The sequence below is a fragment of the Rattus norvegicus genome, chromosome 5, assembly GCF_021556685.1.
Source record: "Rattus norvegicus strain SHRSP/BbbUtx chromosome 5, alternate assembly SHRSP_T2T, whole genome shotgun sequence".
Lineage (NCBI taxonomy): Eukaryota > Metazoa > Chordata > Mammalia > Rodentia > Muridae > Rattus > Rattus norvegicus.
Window position 1 is genome coordinate 94,019,747 of NC_141538.1, and position 22,385 is coordinate 94,042,131.

Here is a 22,385-nt window from a genome sequence, read left to right on the forward strand (position 1 = left end):
CATAAAGTCTTTCTAGTAAAATGGAAAAATGTCATATGGACATGACTGGAAATAATATGCTCTATGAAGGTTATATACATCCATACGAACAATGTCTACATACTTGAAATGTTACCTTGTTACTATAGAGTCTTTCTCTTAACAGAAAAATTATGAGGCAGAAAGAATTTGGAACTTTTACATTTTCAGTTTTGAACTATTTTTTCTCTGAGGAACTAATTTTAAAATCATTGTTAAATAGGTAGGAATTCAAATACTTTATTATCAGGGAATATTTTGAGAGTAATCTTGGTCTTCATTTTGAATTGATGAATCCTCCCTTCTTCTCTGTGTAAGTAGCAATTACTGGTAGATCTTTCAGTTGAGTGAGACACCATCACCCATTTACTCCAACACTGACTGGGTCAATAGTAACAAACACATTTTGATCATCTTAGATGATCCTAAATAGTTGTTTGGGTTTGGCTTGGTCTATACTGATAGCAAGCTGATGTTTATAGTTTGGAAAAAGGGACAGTCAGTTTAAAATAGTACATTTGTTATTCTGTTCCAAATCTCTGGGGAGAGGAGACTCAAGCTTAGTCACATTTCTTTGTTCAATAATTTAGTGTAAATTAGGTTATGTATCTCTCCTAAGGTTGTTTTTTTTTTTTTAAAGGCGGTGATAATTCCTATTATGTAGCTTTGCTTCCACAATCCTTCATACATAAAATATCCAAGAAAAATAAAATTATTTAAAAAATATTTTATTTTTTAATTATTATTCTACCTAGATTTCATTCATTATATTGCATGAGTGAAGAGAATGGACATCCTATCATCTTCCTGAATTTAGAAGAAATTTTTTTAGTTTTTTTTTTTTTTTTAAATTTGGCATGATGTTGCATATAGGCTTGTTGGATATTGCCTTTTTGTCTTGAGATATTTTCTCACCATCCGCAACCCCCCCTCCAAGACTTTTAACTGATAGGGATGTTGGATTTTTCTCAAGCCATTTCTGCAGCTACTGAGATATCTTGTGTATTCTGGGCTATGTCTGTTTATGTTTATGTAGTGCATTGCATTGATTGATTTACATATTGTTGAGCCATTGCTGTTGCTTTGAGATGAAGATGATTCCATTATAAATGATTTTTTTGATGTTTTTAAACCTAGTGTCCCAGTTTTTTATTGAAAATTTTAGAATTCATGTTAATCGGGAATAATCTTGTTTTTTTTTTTTTTGTTTTGTTTTTGTTTTGTCTTCATGGCTTTCATGTGAGTACAAATGAGAAGAATTTTAAAGCATTCCTTTGCTTTAGTAAATAGTTTAAAAAAAAAAAACAACAAAAAAAAACCTCCAAATGCTGTTAGTCCTGAAATAAACCTAGTGAATTGTAGATTTTTTTTTCAAGATTGGAGGATTATATTTTTCTTTTTAAAGATTAATTTTATTTCATTTCACTTTATTTTATTTTTTGGAGTATTTGCCTTGCATATTTGTGTATTCCATGCATTCCTGGTGCTCATCAAGTTCCCTTGGAACCAATTGTTGCGAATTATCAACTGATTGCTGGGATCCCAGGTCATCTACAAGCACAAGTGTACTTAATTGCTGAGCCTACTGTAACTCTAGCTCCATATTGGGAGGGTTTTGTTGGTGTTCTTTTTAACTATTTTACAGTGTTGTTGCTGATGATAATTTGTTCCAATTTATATATATATTTTTTTATTTAAGTTGGGAGGTAATATGTATTCATCCTCTGTTCGGCTGCATTTCTGGAAAGATATTTTGTATATTTGGTTTTGTCATGAAATATCTTGGTTTCTCCATCTATGTTAATTGATAGTTTTGCTAGATATAGTAGCCTGGGCTGGCATTTGTGTTCTCTTAGGGTCTGTATGACATCTGTCCAGGATCTTCTGGCTTTCATTGAGAAATCTGGTGTAATTCTGATAGGTCTGCCTTTATATGTTACTTGACATTTTTCCCTCACTGCTTGTAATATTCTTTGTTTTGTGCATTTGATGTTATGACTATTATGTGACGGGAGGAATTTCTTTTCTGGTCCAATCTATTTGGAGTTCTGTAGGCTTCTTGTATGTTTATGGGCATCTCTTTCTTTAGGTTAGGGAAGTTTTCTTCTATGATTGTGTTGAAGATATTTATTGGCCCTTTAAGTTGAGAATCTTTACTCTTTTCTATACCTATTATCCTTAGGTTTGATCTTCTCATTGTGTCCTGGATTTCCTGAATGTTCTGGGCTAGGAGCTTTTTGCTTTTGCATTTTCTTTGACTATTGTGTCAATGTTTTCTATGATATCTTAAGCCTCTGAGATTCTCCCTTCATTCTCTTGTATTCTGTTGGTGATTCTTATATCTATGACTCCTGATCTCTTTCCTAGTTTTTCTTTTCATATATATATATTTTTTTCCATTGGATATTTTTTATTTACATTTCACAGGTTATTCCTTTTTCCCGGTTTCCCGTCTATTAGTCCCCTATCCATACATCCCCCTCCCCCTTCTCTGGGGTTGTTCCCTCTCCCCAACCACCCCTCTTTCCCACCTCCCACCCTGACATTCCCCTGTACTGTGGGTCCAAACTTGGCAGGACCAAGGGCTTCCCCCCCCTGTTGGTGCCCAATAAGGACAACCTTTAGCAGAAAGGTTGCATGACCTTTGAAAGGGGTGATGTCAGATGGTAGCAGGGGTTCTTTGCTATCATACAGGATGGTCCCCCTGTCCAAAGTTTATAGAGGTTGTGGCCAGTGGGAGCACAGACTAGACAGGCAGTGGTTGGCCAACTAGGAGTAGATCTGGGGACTGGGGAATGGTATACGAAAGAAAGGGAAGAGGAGGCAGATCAACCAGGCTGGGCCCTGGAGCAAGATACATGGTGGTGCTCTGGTCTGAGAGGTTATATGGAACACTGGGAAATAGTAATTTTATTTTTAAAGATATTTATGCTTGATTTAGAATTATCTTGATATTTACAGAAGGAAAAAGAATGATTAAAAAACCTGGGAAAATGACAATCATATAACTCATTTCAATATGAAAAGACAAGATGATTTGAACCTCCATCTACTTCATAGCTCATTATTGATGTTTTTTGCCAAGTTATATGCTCTATGAAGTCATTACACGGCCTCATTACCTCCTCAGTCTGTTAGTGTGCCACAGAACGAAGTATGAGAATCCAGTTTTCCAAGAAACTATTGTACTCTGTAAATCATTCTTCTGAATATCTTCATCGCTTCGCACTATACAACAGATGGAAAAGCTTATACTTCCTGAGTTCCTTTGAATTAATGGTGCTTCAGAATTGTTACTGCTTTATATTTTCTAGCTTTCCAACCCAAAACCTGATATATGAAGCACCAGCATCAGGCTTACTGAGACTGTGACACAAAGTATGTGTGAAATGGCCCTACTCTGCATGTATAGAGTTTTCAGTGGTTAACCATCTGTTTATAGAGTTCCTGGTGTCTCTGATTTTTGCTCCAGTATCTTTTTCTTGAGGCATATAATGTGTCTGTTGAGATTTAGAAGAAACAGGTCATAAAACTCGACTAAAGTCCATTTGAAGGATTCTCTTTAATTCAACCAAAAAAATGAACAGTTTCAGGTTTCTTCCCTGGAAAAATTAAGGCATGACTTAAGGTGATTATCCCATGTTGTCACTGTCAACTTTTTCTTCTTGTGTTGTTTTCTGGAAGTCAGCACTTTTGTAACCTTATACTAAAGCATCCAGATGAGTGCTTCTTTCAGAATCCTCATTTAACTTCTTGAATTTCTTTTATTAATTGTTGCCAAAACATTGCCTTCTCAATGCATCACTGACCCCTGAAACAATGATCTTTTACAATAATTGCCTTGCATTTATATACTTTTCCTGCTCCTAAATGCCTATAATCTCATCCCTCAGCTCTCTTTGCACCTATGGAACATGGTATTGCCATTTAAGACTAGGGAGCCAAGCCTAGTGGCAGAGTCCTGTAATATGGACTACTGGGATTGTGGCTGAAACAGGAGACTTACAGTATCAAGGCCTCTCTGTCCTATAGATCAAATTCAGCACTAACCTAGGAAACTTAGTATGATGTTATATCAAACAAACAAACAAACAAACATCACTGTTAGCTTTCCTGAAGACATGGGTTCACTGATAGCACTGTTTAAAGGGAACTATAAATTTTATGTAAGTGTCTGTCAGCAACAAAACTGTTAACAACAACAACAACAAAAGACATTTCAACCATAGCCTCTTCCTAATATCAGAATCCTAAAGCCTGATCACAATTTCTATTGATTTTTTTAACAGTTCCTTTTCCTCTTTTGTTGTTTCAAAACAGAGGTCAATGATTTTTAAAAATGCCAAAATAACTTATAAAGTAATGCTTTAAAGTTGCATGGATTTTGTTTCCGTTCTATGGTATACTCTCTCTCCACCTATTCCCTTCCTTCTGTCTATTCCTCTTTCTTCTCCTCCCCTCTTCTCTCTCCCTTTATCTCTGCAAGCCTGTAAGCTTGTGAATGTTTTACATGTCACATCTTCAGTGTAAAATATGTGATTTTACATTGAACTTGAGAGTACGGAGAGACAGTGACTTTCTGGAGTCTCATTATGCCCTTGTGAGGATGAGTAAAAATAATACTGCTCTCACTGATAGTGGAGGGGCTTTTGCCAGCTGTGTTCTTCCATGTTATGTTACCACTTTCCCTCCCCTGTCCTAAAAGAAATTAAAGATAAAAAGATGCCGTTGAGGAAGGGACGTCATAGTATTTATGCTGTAAGAAGGTAATTCCTGAGAAGTTCAACTAAAGTGGAATGAAATAGAAGACCATTTCTATTCTTGGCAAGACTACATGAGTATAAGCAGTGGCATTCACCATAGATAGGTGGCAAGAGAGCAGAACAAGATTAAGGGGCAAAGTCATAAGACTGTCAGTAATCAGATGTGAGGACAGAATGGATTTAAAAGTCTAGTGCACATTGATTCTCGAATGACTGTAGTGCCCATATGGCTTTAAGACCTTAAATGCCTTTTTGTTTCCACCCCCACCCCCCCAAAAAAAAAAAGAAAAAGAAACCTGTGAAAGGAGTTCCATTGCACCCTTTGATTTTGTTTGTTTCTTCAGCTTGTAAGCCTGACCCTATGCTGTTGTTGTAGAAATATAAAAATAAAACGGTAATGTTGGTCTTTTACCTCGCTAGGTCCTACACCGCGGTGCCCAAGATATCTGCTAGATATCTTGGCGGAAACACATCCCAACTCCGAGGCGGCCCAGACCAGTAGCCCCACACTCCATTACATTACTTAAATCTACACATTAAAGAACACTCAACACAATAATCTTTGACCCAATTGGTAAGATATAATTGCCCACTTAAACATACAATGCCCGGTACCATCCATCCCTTAGGAACATTGATAACAACCTGTAAATACACAGAGCAGAATCTTACCATCACCTGCCATGGCTTCTCACCCTCTCCGCCTCCGTCTCCTGTCTCTCCTTCTCTTCCCGTCCCTCCTCTTCCTTCAAACTTCTTTCCTGCCCATCCTTCCTTCTCCTCCAATGACAGGCCTCCTTCTATCCTGCACCTGCCCCTCTCCTGTACTTTACAAATTCAATGGGGAGAAGGTTCTGGTGAAGTCACCTGAGTCCCGAGTTCTCGACTGGGCAGTTGTCCTTGGGGCAGTGGAATTAGCATCAAAATACAGATAACTCCAGGGCAAACCACAACACAATGCTGATCCATAACCGACCTCTTTTTCCTAACCCTCAAGTTCCCATATATAAATCTTTTATTATATGAGCCTGTTTGAATTATCTGTCATAACAAATGCTCTGACAATGTTTTAAGGCCTTTGTGTGGAACTTAGTGTTTAGATTATAGTGATTATTACTGTTTGTTTTCATTCTCCATAGCTGTTCATTACATGTTTAATACAAACATGCTGGTTCAAGGTGATTTTAAATTTTCCTACTTTGGGAGGCATTTTTGTTTTAGTCAGGAAGCATGCAGATTTGGATTATTAAATACTTGAGTTCCTAGTTTCCACATTGAATCCTGTTTTGCATTTCATTGTAAATGAAAATTTACTCCCATATATATGTTCAATATTCTCATCTAATGTAAGAGTATCTGTACCTGGGTTCTATTTTAGGTGTACACAAGGCTTGCTGTGTACAGGTCTAACAGAAGTACTCTTGATATTCACAGTCGATCACAGGATCACCCAGTGCCTTCTTCTGATGTTTATGCTAGCCAGGGGGAGCATGTGGGAAATTTGTTTTTTTTTTTTTTCTACTTTTTTTCTTCTGCTTGTTTTTTCTTCTACTTTCACAAAAAGTACTCTGATGGAGTATGACTGTGGAAGTGTATAACTTTTAACGTGTGGAGGAGATTGTATTGCCATAGATGTTATTGCTGATGAGGCCCTGGAGTCAGAACTTGATGTAATGCCTTCTGTGTTATTCATCTAACAACTATTACTCTTTGATTTATGAATGTTTCTTTTAATCCTTCAGAAATGCATATTCTGTAGACAGCGGGTTAAAAGGGTTTCTGGAGCCTGCATCCAGTGTTCCTATGGCCGCTGCCCAGCCTCTTTCCATGTTACATGTGCCCATGCTGCTGGAGTACTCATGGAGCCTGATGACTGGCCTTATGTGGTAAACATCACTTGCTTCCGACATAGAGTCAATTCAAACGTGGTAAGACCTGCTCTCGCATTTACTGACATTTTATTTGAATTCCTTCCTGGACCTGTCACTGGTCTCTAGTACCTTGTGAGTGTTGAATGTCCAGACTGTAGTATAATTAAGACTAGGGACTGAGAACTATTATTTAAACATAGGTGTGTGGAACCCTTCAGTTTCTGGTATGCACTAAATACAGTATTTAGTAAGTTAAATGAGTGAATGAACAAATGAATGCGTCAAGCTCTTTTATTCATCCTAGTTTTTGAACTGTGTATCGGTGTCTGAATAGTTGTATATAAATTGTGTAGTTCATGTATTCAGTGTGTCAACAGATCATTTGAAGTAGAGCAGCATGAAATGTACCTCCTAAAATCTGCAATGCACTCTGCATGCAACTATACACATTTATTTAAATATTTCCTAAAGGAAGGAAATAGTAGCAATATTGTGAAGGGAAAACGGCCAGGAACTCTTGCTCCTTTCTACCTAGCACCAGATAAGCGAGCTCTAACATGGAGGCCCTGGACAATCAGTGGAGTATGACTGTGGAAATATATAACTTTTAGAGTGGGGAGATTATATTGCTGCAAATTATAGAAAGTAAAATTAGAGCAATTTACCAACAGATATGTTTATTTTACTTAATGCTGATATTCCTCTAAGAAAATAGAATTTGTACCAGATAACATGAATTTAATTGTAATTAGTTAACATCTCCTTGGTTAATGAATCCATTCCCTTGACTTCAAACTTAAAAGGATTAGGGCATGCAGAGATTTGCATCCTTACATGATTTTTCTGTCTCTAATATTTTTCTCCTCTACTCTCTTTTAAAAAAAATGGGATGTTTTGTACTGTTTGACAACTTCACATATGTAAAAAATACATCTTTATCATATGTACCCACTAATGACCTTTTATGAGCAGATGCCAAATTGTCCATATTGACTTGTGGAAGTATCTTACCCACACAGCAACCTACAGCCTTTTGTAATGATTCCATTACTTTCTACTAGTGCCTTTAGAGATAGTTGACATTTGTGGCTGGGGATTGTGTAGATATGTAAGAATGTCCAAGTGTACAAACTGATGTTATGAACTCCCTATTTTAAAGTTATTTTCCATTATTTGAAGTTATAGTTTGCATAGAATGCATCCACGCCTTTCACTTATGATCTTTAGTTGATGTAATTGGCCAAAAAGATTGTATTTAGTAAAAACACACTTTACCAAACTAGAAAATTAGTAATAATATATACATTACTGTGGCACTTTCCATTTATAGCCAGAAGTCAATAATGTTACCTCATTAAATAATTCTGGATGTATTTTGTGATATAATAAGATTCTGACCTCTACAGCCACAGTGATCAGTGTTCATTCTTAGAATCTGCCTCTTATATGACTAATATAAGTATTTTTCTTGTTTTAAAAATAATAAACCTAATTTCAGAGGCACTTATTTCTACAAACAAGCTGTTGTAATCATAAATAGCAGGTGATTGCTCCACCTATATCCTTTAGTACCGATTGAATCCCCAACTCCAACGTAAATAGAGCTAACAGTACTTACATGAAATTTTGCTTGGGACCTTATAACCTATTTTAATACTGCAGTTCTCTGTGGCTTCAGTTGATTCTATTGAAATTGGATTTAAGAGCTCTGGAGACTCTGCCTCCTCCTGACTCTGATGAGGCTTAGTCAGGCTTAGGTTGCTAACCATTTTACAAAAGATAGTAAAAAAGAAAACAAGACTTTTGAGGTAATTAAGAAATTACTGCCCTACAGATCCACTTTATGGATGTTATGTTTAAAAAGGAACATAATGTATAGCAAAATCATGGCTAAACTTGTATCTATGCTATGGGATATCAAGTCCTTTGAGCCAAGGAGTAGTATTGTTGGGTCTTACGGTAGATTTCTTTTTAGCTTATTGAACATTCTTAGCCCTGAATTCCAGGAGTGGCTTGGCTTTAATAGTGTGCATTTCCACTAATGGTGAGTGAGAATTCCCCTGTCCCACACTCTCTCCAGTGTTAGTTGTAGTTGTTAATAAAAGCACAAAGTTTTAATTTTCGTGACCCAAATTGCTAATAATACAGAAAATTTTTCAGGTATTTCTTAGCCACTTTATTTCTTCTATTGCAAACTCTGTTTAGATCCACAGCACACTTATTATAGGAGTTTTTTTTTTTTTAATTTTGTTCTTTGGTTTTTTGAGTTCATTATTCTTTAATATTTTATTCTTGGTATTAATTATCTGTCAGATTTATACCAAGCAAAGATTGTCCTCCTCTTTGTGTTTTTTTCCCCCCCCACTGGATTGGTAGCTATGTTGTACATGGTAACACCTAGAAGACTAGGAGGTATGTAGTTAATTTACTTAATTAAAAATGCACTTAAACACTCTCCCTGATTTGTTATCATTGATTAACATATGCTACAGATAATCTGCACTAAACTGTTTTGATGAGGAATAGTAAAACTTCAATTGATTTTCCTTTTATTGTTACTTTAGTCATTACTTCTGAAATCCAAGAAAATTTAGTGAGTTTGTACTCTGTTCCTGTGTCTCACAGCTCAGTGTATCTTTATAGCACAAATATTGCTTTAATCCTATCTTATCAGTGCATCAACAAAGATAAGGATTATAAAAGAGATAATGATTAGCATTTGTATTGCATTTTACATAGTATTGTACATGTTCTGACCTGGACAATTCTTGTGAACAGGTCCTGTAGCCTCTTTTCCCACCTGAATCATAAAAGAAACATTGCTCTCTGAAATGAACCATAATAGCTAGTTATAGAGAAGATGTAAACTTTTCAGGACATATAGCAGAAAACTGCTGATAGATAGATAGATAGACAGACAGACAGACACATACATATAAAGATACATGATGACATACATGTATGCATTTATAGATTCTTATTTGGGTAAATGTGTGGTGATTTGAGCAACAAATAATCTAATATAATGTAATAGGACTTATATATAATTAATGATAAGGAATTAAGGATTGTATATTAATGTAAGAGAATTATAAGGATTATATATCCTCAGATGAAAACACTCTTGTAAAGAATATTGAATTGTATAATACTGTGTATAATCTTGGGGAATATTACACAGATATCTATTAAAATACAGACAGTAAAATTTTATCTTTCTAAAGTATCAGTACCATTAAAAAAAAGGTCTGTAGAAATTAATTTAAATGAGTCTAAAATGATGGAGCAGATAAAACTGAAGTGGAGAATGGATCCTTCAGAGTTTCAGGGAAGAGGATAGAAAAGCACTAAGGTCCCTATGAGTTCAGTTAACCAAGTGGCTGCTTCAAGTGCCATGTCAGTGTTCACCTTCTTCAAGTAGATTACTCTAGAACTGTGATTATATAAAGGAATATCTCATTCTTACAAAGTAAACATGAAGTATTTAGATGATGATCACCCTGCTTCAAAGTAGCTTAAGAAATGCATAGAGGATTGAAGATCCATTTGGACTTAGTGGTACTGAAGACAAGCCACAGAAACAGAATCATAGACACATGAAACATAATCTCTATCCGTCTACTTCGTGCCAAATATCAGACAACAAAGCACAGCATAAGACATTATTATATGTTGGAAACACTGACTAATTGTCAATGAATTTTGATACCTGTCAAAGGATATATGATTTATTTTTATAATAATTGTTTTCTTTAAATTTGAAATTATTCTTTCATACTAAGCTTAAAATATTTAAATCTTGACAAGCTTAGTTTTTGCTTCCCAAATTAAGACTTTTTATTTTCTGTTTGGTTTGCATATCTGTCTCTTGTCTTCCTTTTTTCTCTGTTTCACAGAAGTCCAAAACTTGTGAGAAAGCCATTTCTGTGGGTCAGACAGTCATCACAAAACATCGAAATACTCGGTACTACAGCTGCAGAGTGATAGATGTGACATCTCAAATCTTCTATGAGGTCATGTTTGATGATGGTTCCTTCAGCAGAGACACATTTCCTGAGGATATTGTGGTAAGTAGGTTTTCCATGAGCACCTGATTTCATACAACAGGAATGTACTTGTTTAAGTTGTGGAAGTTCTACCGTTTTTGTCTGTCTGGTACCTTCTTGCTGAACTCTCACATGGCACAGGACAAGATGACCACTTCGTGTGGAGCTTACATAGGTTATTGGTTCCATTAACCAAACACAAGATTTCCTGAGTCTATTAGCCTGTGAAAACTTTTCTGCCTTTGGTAATGTTGGGAGATGGGGCCTTGTTCTATAGCTTAAGCTAGTCTAGCATCACTATGTAGTTCCAGCTGTTGACTAACAGGGAATGATTTTCTTGCCTCAGTCTTGTAAATACTGGTGATAAATAATGTAAGCCATTCTGCTCTGTTTATTAATCTGACTTAGTAATTCGTGCTTAATTTATTGGCTATTTTACACCAAAGTGTTCAGTTTAATGACTATGGTTGTGTGTTGGGATTCACAGAAAGGTGGCTTTACACAGGAAGCTAACCCTTCTGGCACTGCTGTGTTAGTCCTTCTCCTGGTGCAGTTCAGTTTGGGGTCCAAGTCATGTTTCATTTTTGCTTCATTTGGTTTTCTGTGGATGTATTACTTCAATTTGTACTTGGGAAGCAGCTTCTTAATGTTAATAACAATTATTAGTATTACACATTTTATATAATTAAATATAAACTTATGAGATTGCTCATACTATGTCCAGAATTTGAATCTATCTAGAGAAAAAGAAACATTGATTAGGTCAGCTCTATTAGTCTTACATCTCTTTATTTTTAACTGTCTCAGGGATATTTCTTAGCCAGTAAAGGTACTTGTTACCAAACCTGATGAAGTAAGTTCAGTCCCCAGACCCACATGATAAAGGAGAAAACCAGCTCTTACATATTGTCTTCTGACTTCTGACATTCATACCATGGGATGATCAAGGCTTGACCCACTGAATATTGGGGTTGAAGGTGGGAAGGTTGGGGAGAAGGAACACCCTTATAGAAGAAGGTTAGGGGGATGGTATAGGGGGCTTATAGCTGGGAATCTCGGAAAGGGAATAACATTTGAAATATAAATAAAAAATATACAATTAAAAAAAAAAAAAGAGGGGCTGGAGAGATGGCTCAACGGTTAAGAGCACCCGACTACTCTTCCAGAGGTCCTGAGTTCAATTCCCAGCAACCACATGGTGGCTCACAGCCATCTGTAAAGAGATCCGATGCCCTCTTCTGGTGTATCTGAAGACAGCTACAGTGTACTTATATATAATAAAAAAGAAAATAAGATTATTGTGTTTAATTTTTTGTCTGTTGACTGCATTCAGATTTTTTTTGGTTAAACCTTTTTATTTTTTTCTTTATAAATTTTACATTTAAATTCATTCATGAAAATAGATTGCCCCATATTCCTTAGTTGGTCCTTATTCAGTCCTCCAGTGGCCGACCTACACAGACAACCTTACTTCTCTCAAGTAAAGAGTCATTTCTGTCTGTTTTATGTTCCTCCTCAGAGAAACTCTTCAGCTTTCCTGTATCTCTAGCCTGTTCTCAGCAGATCTGGTAGCTTCTCAGCTTTTAGAATTTTGGCGGGCTGTGGTGCAATTTTAGGTTTTTAAATATAAAAAATACACTTTAGGGCAACAAATCTAATTATCATGTGTGACATAAAGAGAACCTACTTTGAAGCCTGATTCTTCAGTAAAGACAGGTATAGTGCTCTACTTTAAAAATCAGTGTTTACAGCTCACTTTTAAAATTCGCTAGACAAGAGTTCTTTAATGTAAAAATTTCATATTTAAAAATATGTTTGTCAGTCATAATGCTATTGGAATTTTGTTATTAGAGAATCAGAAGAACAGCAGGAAATTTCTCTACTGAGGAACTTAATTCTATGTTACAAAAATATACAAAATATTCTCACTGAACAGTGTACCTGTAGAATGAATCAGCCTACTTAGCCTCAGAATGCAATGTGTAGCTGGAAAAGGAAGTAATAATAAATATTACTATATGCTTGCTTCTGCCAGTGTATTTAACATACTCTTCATGAATTTTTGCCTTTCAATATTTTTATGGATATTAAAAATGCCCACCTAAAAGAAATTTATAATGGAGAGCATTGGCCCTCTTTAGCATATGCTGCAGCCTGAGATCTTCTTGATGCCTATGTTGGCTATAAAGTGGTATTTACTTGCTTCTTTCTTCACTTGGAGTTAATTTCAAGGGATAAAAGGGAATAACAGTCACTGGATCTTTCTGGACAGGCAAATAATATGCACCATGTACCACAAAGGCAAAATTGACTGCCTAGAAATGTGATCACAGGAACACATCAGTGAAGTAGAAGTTGTTAAGAAAACTTATTGCTCATCAAGAGGAGTGGATTCAGTTTCCAGCACCCACATGGTAGCTGATAAGTAATTCTAGTTCCTGAGGATCATTTGTGACAGGGACACCCTCATCTGAGCTCTTTTGGCAGAACAAGAATGTGGTACACTTACTACATGTAGGCAACATTCATACACATAAAAAATTAAAAATAAATACAATCAAAAAGAGAAAAGCTACTGAAATAAGGCTGACTTTGATCATAGATCACATGGTGGAAGAAGAAAACTATTTGAACACTAGTAATCATATGATGAAAAGTATGTTGTTGCCTTTATGGCCCATGTATGAGATTAATTGGTTGTTCTGGAGTTCTTCAGATATATGTATATTTGTGTATATGTGTATTTGTGTATATATACTGATCATGAAGCCTACTCCCTGAGGACTAGCGTTCATAGTTTTAGGAGGTAATTTGCAAACTACCAAGGAAGACCATCAAGTTGTCCCAAGTGTGCAATAATGACACTCCGGGCCACTCAATAAAGGGAATGCATGCCTCGTACTGGAGACCCAGCCAACCCCTCATGGCTGCTAAGGTAGGTAGGTCATAAATGCTAGAGAAGACACTATTATTCTCACTTTTCGAAACCATTTACTCCCTAATTTTATTCTAAAGACTTATCCTTATACCCGAGATTAGTGTTGTTCTTACCCTTTATCAACGAAGCTCCTTTTGGCAGCATGTAGAGACTGTTATAAAACCCACAGTTTGCATATATACAGTGTGGTGTCAATTAGATATAAATAGGTAAGGGAAAAATCCTCAAAGTAAATACATCAAACAAAATATTATTATTTATATCTGAAGAGTATCATCAGTCATAGGTAATTATGATTTTAAACTTAATCATTTTTTTGTTTTCCATATGAATGTTTTCTCTTTATAATCACATAAAAGGTTAAATACTTTAATGTTTTGTCTTTATTTTTTTCTTCGGTTTTTCCTACCTGGATCATTTCAGATTGCTTTATCAACAGTTTTATTTTAGATCCATCATCAATTGATATTTCTTTTGTATTCTTTTTTTTTTTTTCTTTTTTCTTTTTTTCGGAGCTGGGGATTGAACCTAGGGCCTTGCGCTTGCTAGGCAAGCGCTCTACCACTGAGCTAAATCCCCAACCCCTTCTTTTGTATTCTTAATTAAGTCTCAGTCATAGAATGTATTTTGAATATATACATCCAGCATTGCCCTCTCTTCTCCTCTTTCCATTCCTGCCTCAACATTTTCTTTTGCAGTCTCTCTATTTCTGAGTCTTTTTGTGAGTGTGAATGTGTGTGTGTGTGTGTGTGTGTGTGTGTGTGTGTGTGTGAGAGAGAGAGAGAGAGAGAGAGAGAGAGAGAGAGGGAGGGAGAGACAGAGGGAGGGGGAGAGGGAGGGGGAGAGAAAGCGAGCACACGGGGTGGGGGGGGGGAGACCTATTGAGTTTAAGTAGGTTTTGTTTCATGATGATACATGTGAGGTAACTTACCAGATTTGGAGCATGTCTAACTTAAAACAAAAAAAGACTCCTTGTCCACAGTATATATTAACTGCAGATATCTTCTTAGAAAGGAGTGTGGCCTCATGAGTCCCTCCCTAGTCTGTCATAGAATGTTGATAGGCTCAATTTAGTACAGCTCTTATGGAGGTTAACCAAGCTTCTGTGATTTCATGACTACTCCAGCGATAGCCTTTTCAAGAAACATTATTTTACAGCATTTCTCCCCCCACCCCACCCCGTGTGTGTGTGAGTGTGTGTGTGTGTGTGTGTGTGTTTACTCCTCGTATTCTATAATATTTCCTGAGCCTAGCATGAAGTTTTATATAGCCCATGTAGAGCTAAATATTCCCTAATTAAACATTTACTTACTCTCAGCTCTTTCACCAGTTGCAAGTTTCTGTATTAATTGCTTTCATGATAAGAAGCTTTTCTAAGCAAAGCTAATAACAATAATCTGCTAGTATAAATATTTGGAAGAAGATTTGTTTCTTTCCAATATATTTTGTTAGCAAAATATCAGTACTATGCTGTTGTTGTAAAATTATATTAAAGGATTCTCTTTTGCCCCAACTAGATCTGGCACCACAGTGCCCCAAGATATCTGCTAGATATCTTGTGAGAAACACACATCCCAATTCCACGGTGACCCAGTGTCTCTGCCACCACACACTCTTCTAACTCAGATCGCTACAAGAAAGAACACACAACACAATAACCTCTGATCTAATTGATAAAATATAATTGCCCACCTAAACATACAATGCCCTATACACATCCATTCCTTAAGAATATAACAACCTGTAAATACTTAGAGTGGAATCTTAACATCAGTATCCATGTTCTCTCCACAGCTTCCTCTTCAGCCTCCTTCATTCTCTCGTCTCCTCCCATTCTAATCTTGTCCTCTTCCTTCAAACTTTTCTCCCTCATCCTTCCTTCTCATTCAAAGACAGGCCTTGTTCTATATTGTACCTGCCTCCCCTGTATGACATCATCCTACACTATGCTCCCTTTCTTAGTCAATGACTTACGCAGCTATGGGGATTTTATATGATTGCAGTAGCAGGCATGAATTCTCTCCCACAAAACAGGCCTTAAATCCTATTAGAAAGCAATTGGTTACCTCCATAACAGTCATGCCACTATAGCATAAGTGGGCACAATTTCCTGGTAGGTTGATATTCTAACACACTGGCACATAGCTAGTTAAGACTGTGGATGACTTCCTCTGTCTGTATCCTGCATACCACCTTCTAGGCACCATGACAGCTAGCTGATCAGGGACAAAGCATCCAGCTCAGTTCTAATTTCATTTCTTCAATCCTGCAACTAAGGTATAGCTCAGCAATAGTCTTTTATCAGTAGGTTCTAATGGGCAACTAAGAGTAATGAGAAATCCCTCTGTTGTTTGAGGAACCTCCAGGGATCTCTCTGACCAACAACTTATAGAGATGTATCCCATGCCTGGTACAGTGATTTTCATTTAATAAACGTACAGCTTCTCGGAGAGGGATTACCTATTATGCAGCTTACTGGTTTTTAATCATTGTATTTTTAGCTACTTTACAAATAGAAATTATTCATATGACTTTTTCATATTTTCTAAATCTGATTACCCACTTCCATCTCTACTTGCTCCCATCCTCATCCGTTCTTAGCCAATTTCAAACTCAATCTTTTCCCTCAGTGCTTTCATGTTACTTGTATACTATTCTCTCTCCTCTCTGTTAAGTTCATACACAAATGCGCATTCCCTCTTCACTGCATGTATATTAAAATAGTAATATCTTATTAATGTTCTTTAATCAGTATGAAGTGACCTTTTCCATCTCTTCTAACTAGTTTTAATTTAAAGCCTATTTTTGTCAGGTATGAGACCAGCCATATTTGTTATTTCCTAGTCCAATTATTTTAGAATAGCTTTTTCCATCCTTTTACCATAAGGTGGTGTCTTTGATGAGGAAGTGTGTTTGAAGTAGGAAAAAGAAGTGAGCTATTTTCTAATTCAGTTTGCCATTCTTATCTTTTGATTGAGTAATTAAGACCATTTACATTCAGGGTTATATTTGAAAGGCATGTTATAAGTCCTGTCATTTAGTTTATTTTGTAATGTTTTGTGTTTCTTAGTCCACATTTGCCTAATAACTGGTCTAGCATTGTTTGCCCCTGCTCCAACCTTCTTGAATGCTTTCATTGAGATATAAGCTGTTCGGATATGCCCATGTACATAATAGATTTAGATTTTCTGTCTTGCAGATTTAAATAAGTTTTCTTTGTTCCATATTCTTTGTGCTTGAAATTGAACAGGGAGTTTCTTTTCTGCCCAGTGTATTTGATAGTCTGCATACCTTTGTAAATGGTTGTAGTTATGTCATAGAAGGCTGAGTCATGGATAGTGAGTTCCCAGCCTCCATTACTGTGATTACACAGTTCCTTATGTGCATTCTATTGCATGTTTGATTACCAAGCTAGATCTGAATCTTTTTACAGAAAGAATTAAGAAAAGGTTGTGTGTTTTTTTTTACCCATTTCCCTAATGGTCAGTATATTTAGTATGTTATTGTAAAACCCAATGGTCACCTTTTCCAGAGAGTTTTGACCTCTCCCCCAACCTCCCATTGGAAGTTGACAGACAGAGAATCAAGGTCATTTGTCTAAGAGTAGCCAGTTCTGCTTCCTCCATTTTCCCCAGCTCAAAAAATGCAGACAGCTTCCCCCAGCACTTCAGATGGCAACCCCTGGTCCAACCTCACTGTACCTGCTGCTGCTCTGTTTCTATTCTCACAGCCCCTTAAAACATCTTGGCTCTCCTGTATCAGTCGTGTTTTTAGTTATTGGCTTTTCTGCTTTTTTTTTCATGGAACCAAAAAGAAAATTTCCTAAAGAAACTGCCAAACTATTACTTATGCATTCAAAGCTGCCAGATGCTCATTATTCTGATACCATAAAGATTGCCTTCTCTCGTAAATAGACCTCAGGCTATTGCTGAAATACTTTTTAAAATAATAATCTCCATCTCGGTATTTCCTGTTCTTTTCCCAGCCCTATATTAACTCTTGACATATGGCTGACGGAGAAGTGCAAACCAACAAACCACTTAGCCTTGAGGACCTCTCCAAATATGTACTAATGTTGTTACGTAGAAGATGATTTGTGTTTATGTTAGGGCCTCGCAAGGTCTATTGAATGGCCAAGAATTTGGTTTCCAGAAGAAACAAGATGGGCGCGACAGTAATATAACAATGACAACAACAGTATTGTGGGAGTATAGGAAGCGGTGTATTCACACATGCATATGAATGTATTTCCTTTTCAAAGGGAAACAAGTTATTAAAAAAGATAGGAAATCAGACTTCTTGTTTTGTAAGAGTTATCCATTAACTCTGAACCTACAATAACAATGATTCTATATGTAACACAGAACATATATATAAGCAGGTAACTCTGGGTAGGAATATTTCAGATTTTTTAGCCTGTTATAAGCCTCTCGGTGTAAAATAGAATTGACTCTGTTTTTATACATACATGTAGTTTTACATCATCACACACATAATATACTTATTTTACATTATTACAAATATGTTTGCAGCCACTGGGGTGTACAATTAATATGAGGGAATGGGTAAATAATTCATGTTCCCTATAAGTCTTCTGTTTGAAATGAATAACAAAAAATCAGAATAGAATTAAACATTTATGAATTAATGTTTGTAAACCTCCATTTTCTCTAAGCTGTATGAAATGACAACAAAGTACATGACTTACTTTACTACCTTTAAAAAATGTTATTTATGTATACACACACACACACACACACACACACACACACATACACACACACTTGCCCCGCTAATAACAAAAGGGCCCTCCCATGCCCAGATATTATAAAATAGACATAAAGTACTGTACTGAACTGTGATAAGTAGCAAACTTATCTCCATCTGGAGAGAGCTCAACTAGGTTTTTATGTGAAAAACAAGAAAGGTCAGACGTCTAAGAGAAAGATCACCTGTGCATTAGTGTGTGTATGCCTGAATAGAATGCCCAAATTCTTAAAAATAAATGTGTATAAGCACAGAGATAAACAAAGTGGTGACAGCAGTCAATTCTATGTGCTGTTTTTCTATTTAAGAAAAAAACAATTTTGGGACTGGAGAGATGGCTCAGCAGTTAAGAGCACTCTTCCTGAGTTCAATTCCCAGCAATCACATGGTGGCTCACAGTAATCCATAATGTAAACTAATGCCCTCTTCTGGCATTGAAGTATCTGGCATACATTTAGATAGAGCACTCATATATATTAAATAAATAAATATATTTAAAATTTTTTTTTTATTAACTTGAGTATTTCTTATTTACATTTCGAGTGTTATTCCCTTTCCCGGTTTCCAGGCCAACATCCACCTAACCCCTCCCCTTCCCCTTCTTTATGGGTGTTCCCCTCCCCATCCTCCCCCCATTGCCGCCCTCCCCTCAACAATCACGTTCACTGGGGGTTCAGTCTTAGCAGGACCCAGGGCTTCCCCTTCCACTGGTGCTCTTACTAGGATATTCATTGCTACCTATGAGGTCAGAGTCCAGGGTCAGTCCATGTATAGTCTTTAGGTAGTGGCTTAGTCCCTGGAAGCTCTGGTTGCTGGGCATTGTTGTTCATATGGGGTCTCGAGCCCCTTCGAGCTCTTCCAGTTCTTTCTCTGATTCCTTCAACGGGGGTCCTGTTCTCAGTTCAGTGCTTTGCTGCTGGCATTCGCCTCTGTATTTGCTGTATTCTGGCTGTGTCTCTCAGGAGAGATCTACATCCGGCTCCTGTCGGCCTGTACTTCTTTGCTTCATCCATCTTGTCTAATTGGGTGGCTGTATATGTATGGGCCACATGTGGGGCAGGCTCTGAATGGGTGTTCCTTCTGTCTCTGTTTTAATCAATAAATATATTTTTAAAAAGAAAAAATACCCAATTCTGCAATTGGCCCTAATATATAAAAATACAAAACAAAAATCGCCTCTTAGAACACAAATTTAAAGTGTATTCTACCTTTTTAAATTTCCATAAGAGGGTGTCCTTACTCTTAAAAAGCAGTACATGTATCCCCATCTGAGCACGTCCCTCAAGAGGTCATTTCTAAAATTCTACCACAACTCCAACGTCTTGATTACTCATCTTCTTTCGTTTGGGATACCTTTGTCGGAATCTTCAGGAAATACATTTCCTTGAATTATTGAGCATGCTTGGGATTTTTTTTTTAATGATTATAAGTCATCAAAGTCCCAGCTTTGTAAATAAGCTCTGCTGTCTTCTTTGCAGAATTAGGGGCTGAATTATGTGCCCTTTCAAGAATTTGATGGTATAGATTCTTCAGTTGTATATTTTCCCATTAATTGGAAGATTTCATTTATTTATTTTTCTATGAAAAGAAGACTCTCCCATTACCAAAACTAGCAGTTTGTCTTTCCATTAGTGACAAAGATACTTTCTCATTTAGGCCATAAAGAGAGTTAGTGGAATGGTATTGAAAAGGTCACAAAACCTCTTTGAATATGGAAAAACAGGAATCAAAAACTATCAAAATATAAAATGGATACTGCTTATCCGTGACTGTGGGTAACACTAAGTCACAGCCTCAGTCTATGAAAGCTGGGCCTTCACCTCTAGTGTGGTCAAAATTTCCCTAGCTGCCACTGTCATATAAAACTAACTCCCATGCTGCCCTCTGAGGCTAGTCTACCCTCTGCTAATTCTCTGTGGTTCTGATTATAGTTTCCAAATCCTAGCCAGATGCAATCAACTAGCCAAGCACCCATTGTTGTCTGTAAGGCCAGTTAACTGTGGAAGAGTTTCTACAAATTAGTATTTCAGACAGGTTAGCTCTGCTTGTCACTGAGACACTGCTAAAAATGCTATCATATGTTGGACTTGGTGGACACCCACTTCAATTATGGCATTGCTTCCAATCTGGTGCTTACTTTTCAACTGTTAGCATCATTATATTCCAAGTCATTCAAGAGGGATTTTTTTTGGTGGGGGGTCAGATGGGATGTCAGAAGCTCCATACAAGATGCTCCTGAACTATTGGGAGTTTGTTTGCATGTCCTTGATGTAGCTTGACTGATAGGTAAGGTGGCCTGCTCTATGGTTCAAATGAGTTAAAACTGATAGACACAGGCAGTCAGGACAAGGCTAAGATGACATTCAAGGGCAGCAACTTCTAGGGAACACATTCATTCATTCATTCATTCATTCATTTGTAAAATTTATTTTTTATTGGATTTTTAAAAATTTACATTTCAAATGTTATTCCCTTTCCCAGTTTCCCAGACATAAGCCCCTTATCTCATTCCCCTCTACTTCTATAAGGGTGTTCCTCTCCCCATCTAACCTCCTTGCCGTCCCCCCCTCCCCCAGACATCCCCCTACACTGGGAGTCCAACACTGGCAGGACCAAGGGCTTCTCCTTCCATGGGTGCCCAACAAGGCCATCCTCTGGTACATATGCAGCTGGAACCATGGGTCAGTCCATGTATATAGTCTTTGGGTTGTGGTTTAGTCCCTGGGAGCTCTGGCTGGTTGGCATTGTTGTTCTTATAGAGTTGCAAGCCCCTTCAGCTCTTTCAATCCTTTCTCTAATTCCTCCAACAGAGGTCTGTTCTCAGTTCAATGGTTTGCTGCTAGCATTCGCTTAGGCTCCTGTCAGTGTGCACTTCTTAGCTTCATCAGTCTTATCTAGTTTGGTGGCTGTATATATATATATATATGGGCCATATGTGGGGCAGGCTCTGAATGGCCATTCCTTCAGTCTCTGCTCTAAAATTTGCCTACATATCCCCCCTTTTTTTCCCCCTTTTAAGAAGGAGTGAAGCATCCACACTTTATTCATCCTTCTTCTTGAGCTTCATGTGGTCTGTTGATTGCATCTTGGGTAATTTGAGCTTTTGGTCTAATACCCACTTATCACTGAGTACATCCCATGTTTGTTTTTCTGTGATTGGGTTACTGCACTCAGGTTGATATTTTCTAGTTCAATCCATTTGCCTATGAATTTCATGACGTCATTGTTTTTGATCTATACCATTGTGTAGATGTACCACATTTTCTGTATCCATTCCTCTGTTGAAGGCATCTGGGTTCTTTCCAGCTTCTGGCTATTATAAAATAGGGTGCAATGAACATAGTGGAGCATGTGTCTTTGTTGTATGTTGGAGAAGCTTTTGGGTATATGCCCAGGAGAGGTATAGTTGGATCCTCACGTAGTGGAATGTCCAATTTTCTGAGGAACCTCTAGACTTATTTCCAGAGTCGTTTTACCAGTTTGCAATCCCACCAACAATGGAGGAGTTAGGGAACATTTTCAAAGCTCTGAATAAGAGTTCTCAGACCCTACAGTTCTACTAAATTCAAGTAAAGACTTGTAGTTGGTCTTTTCTCTTTAATTAATAAAATCTCATTCCCTGACTTTGCTTACTGTGTAGTATGAATTACTCCAGATCAGTGTCTTACCTCAGTCATAACCATAAATTCACTCTTTAGTGGGATTACTGTTTGTCTTAATTGTCACATATGTTTAATATACTCGCTACCAGCTTACTGGCAGGTCCAGACACCCATGTCTTTGGTAGATTTTAGTTGAGTGTACATATCTCTAGAGTATAGCAAGTGACAAAGGTAAATAACCTCAGAGGGTCTAAACAGTACCTGAAAAATACATTAGTTAAGGTTTCAATGCATATAATTTTACAACGAAATAGTTTCTTTGCTCTTAGAACACAATAAGAACTTTAAGTCTACATTGAGAAAGAACTCTTTCACATTAT

At 36.9% G+C, this 22,385-nt stretch overlaps 1 protein-coding gene across 7 annotated transcripts in view; it reads left to right on the plus strand.

The window, feature by feature from the left end:
• Positions 1–22,385, plus strand: part of Kdm4c (lysine demethylase 4C) — a 192,671-nt gene that overhangs the window by 152,452 nt on the left and 17,834 nt on the right. For all 7 annotated transcript variants that reach the window (XM_087548042.1, XM_087548041.1, XM_087548044.1 and 4 more), the window contains 2 exon segments: positions 6,524–6,709; positions 10,549–10,719. In XM_087548042.1, coding sequence (XP_087404168.1) covers positions 6,524–6,709; positions 10,549–10,719 — 357 coding nt within the window.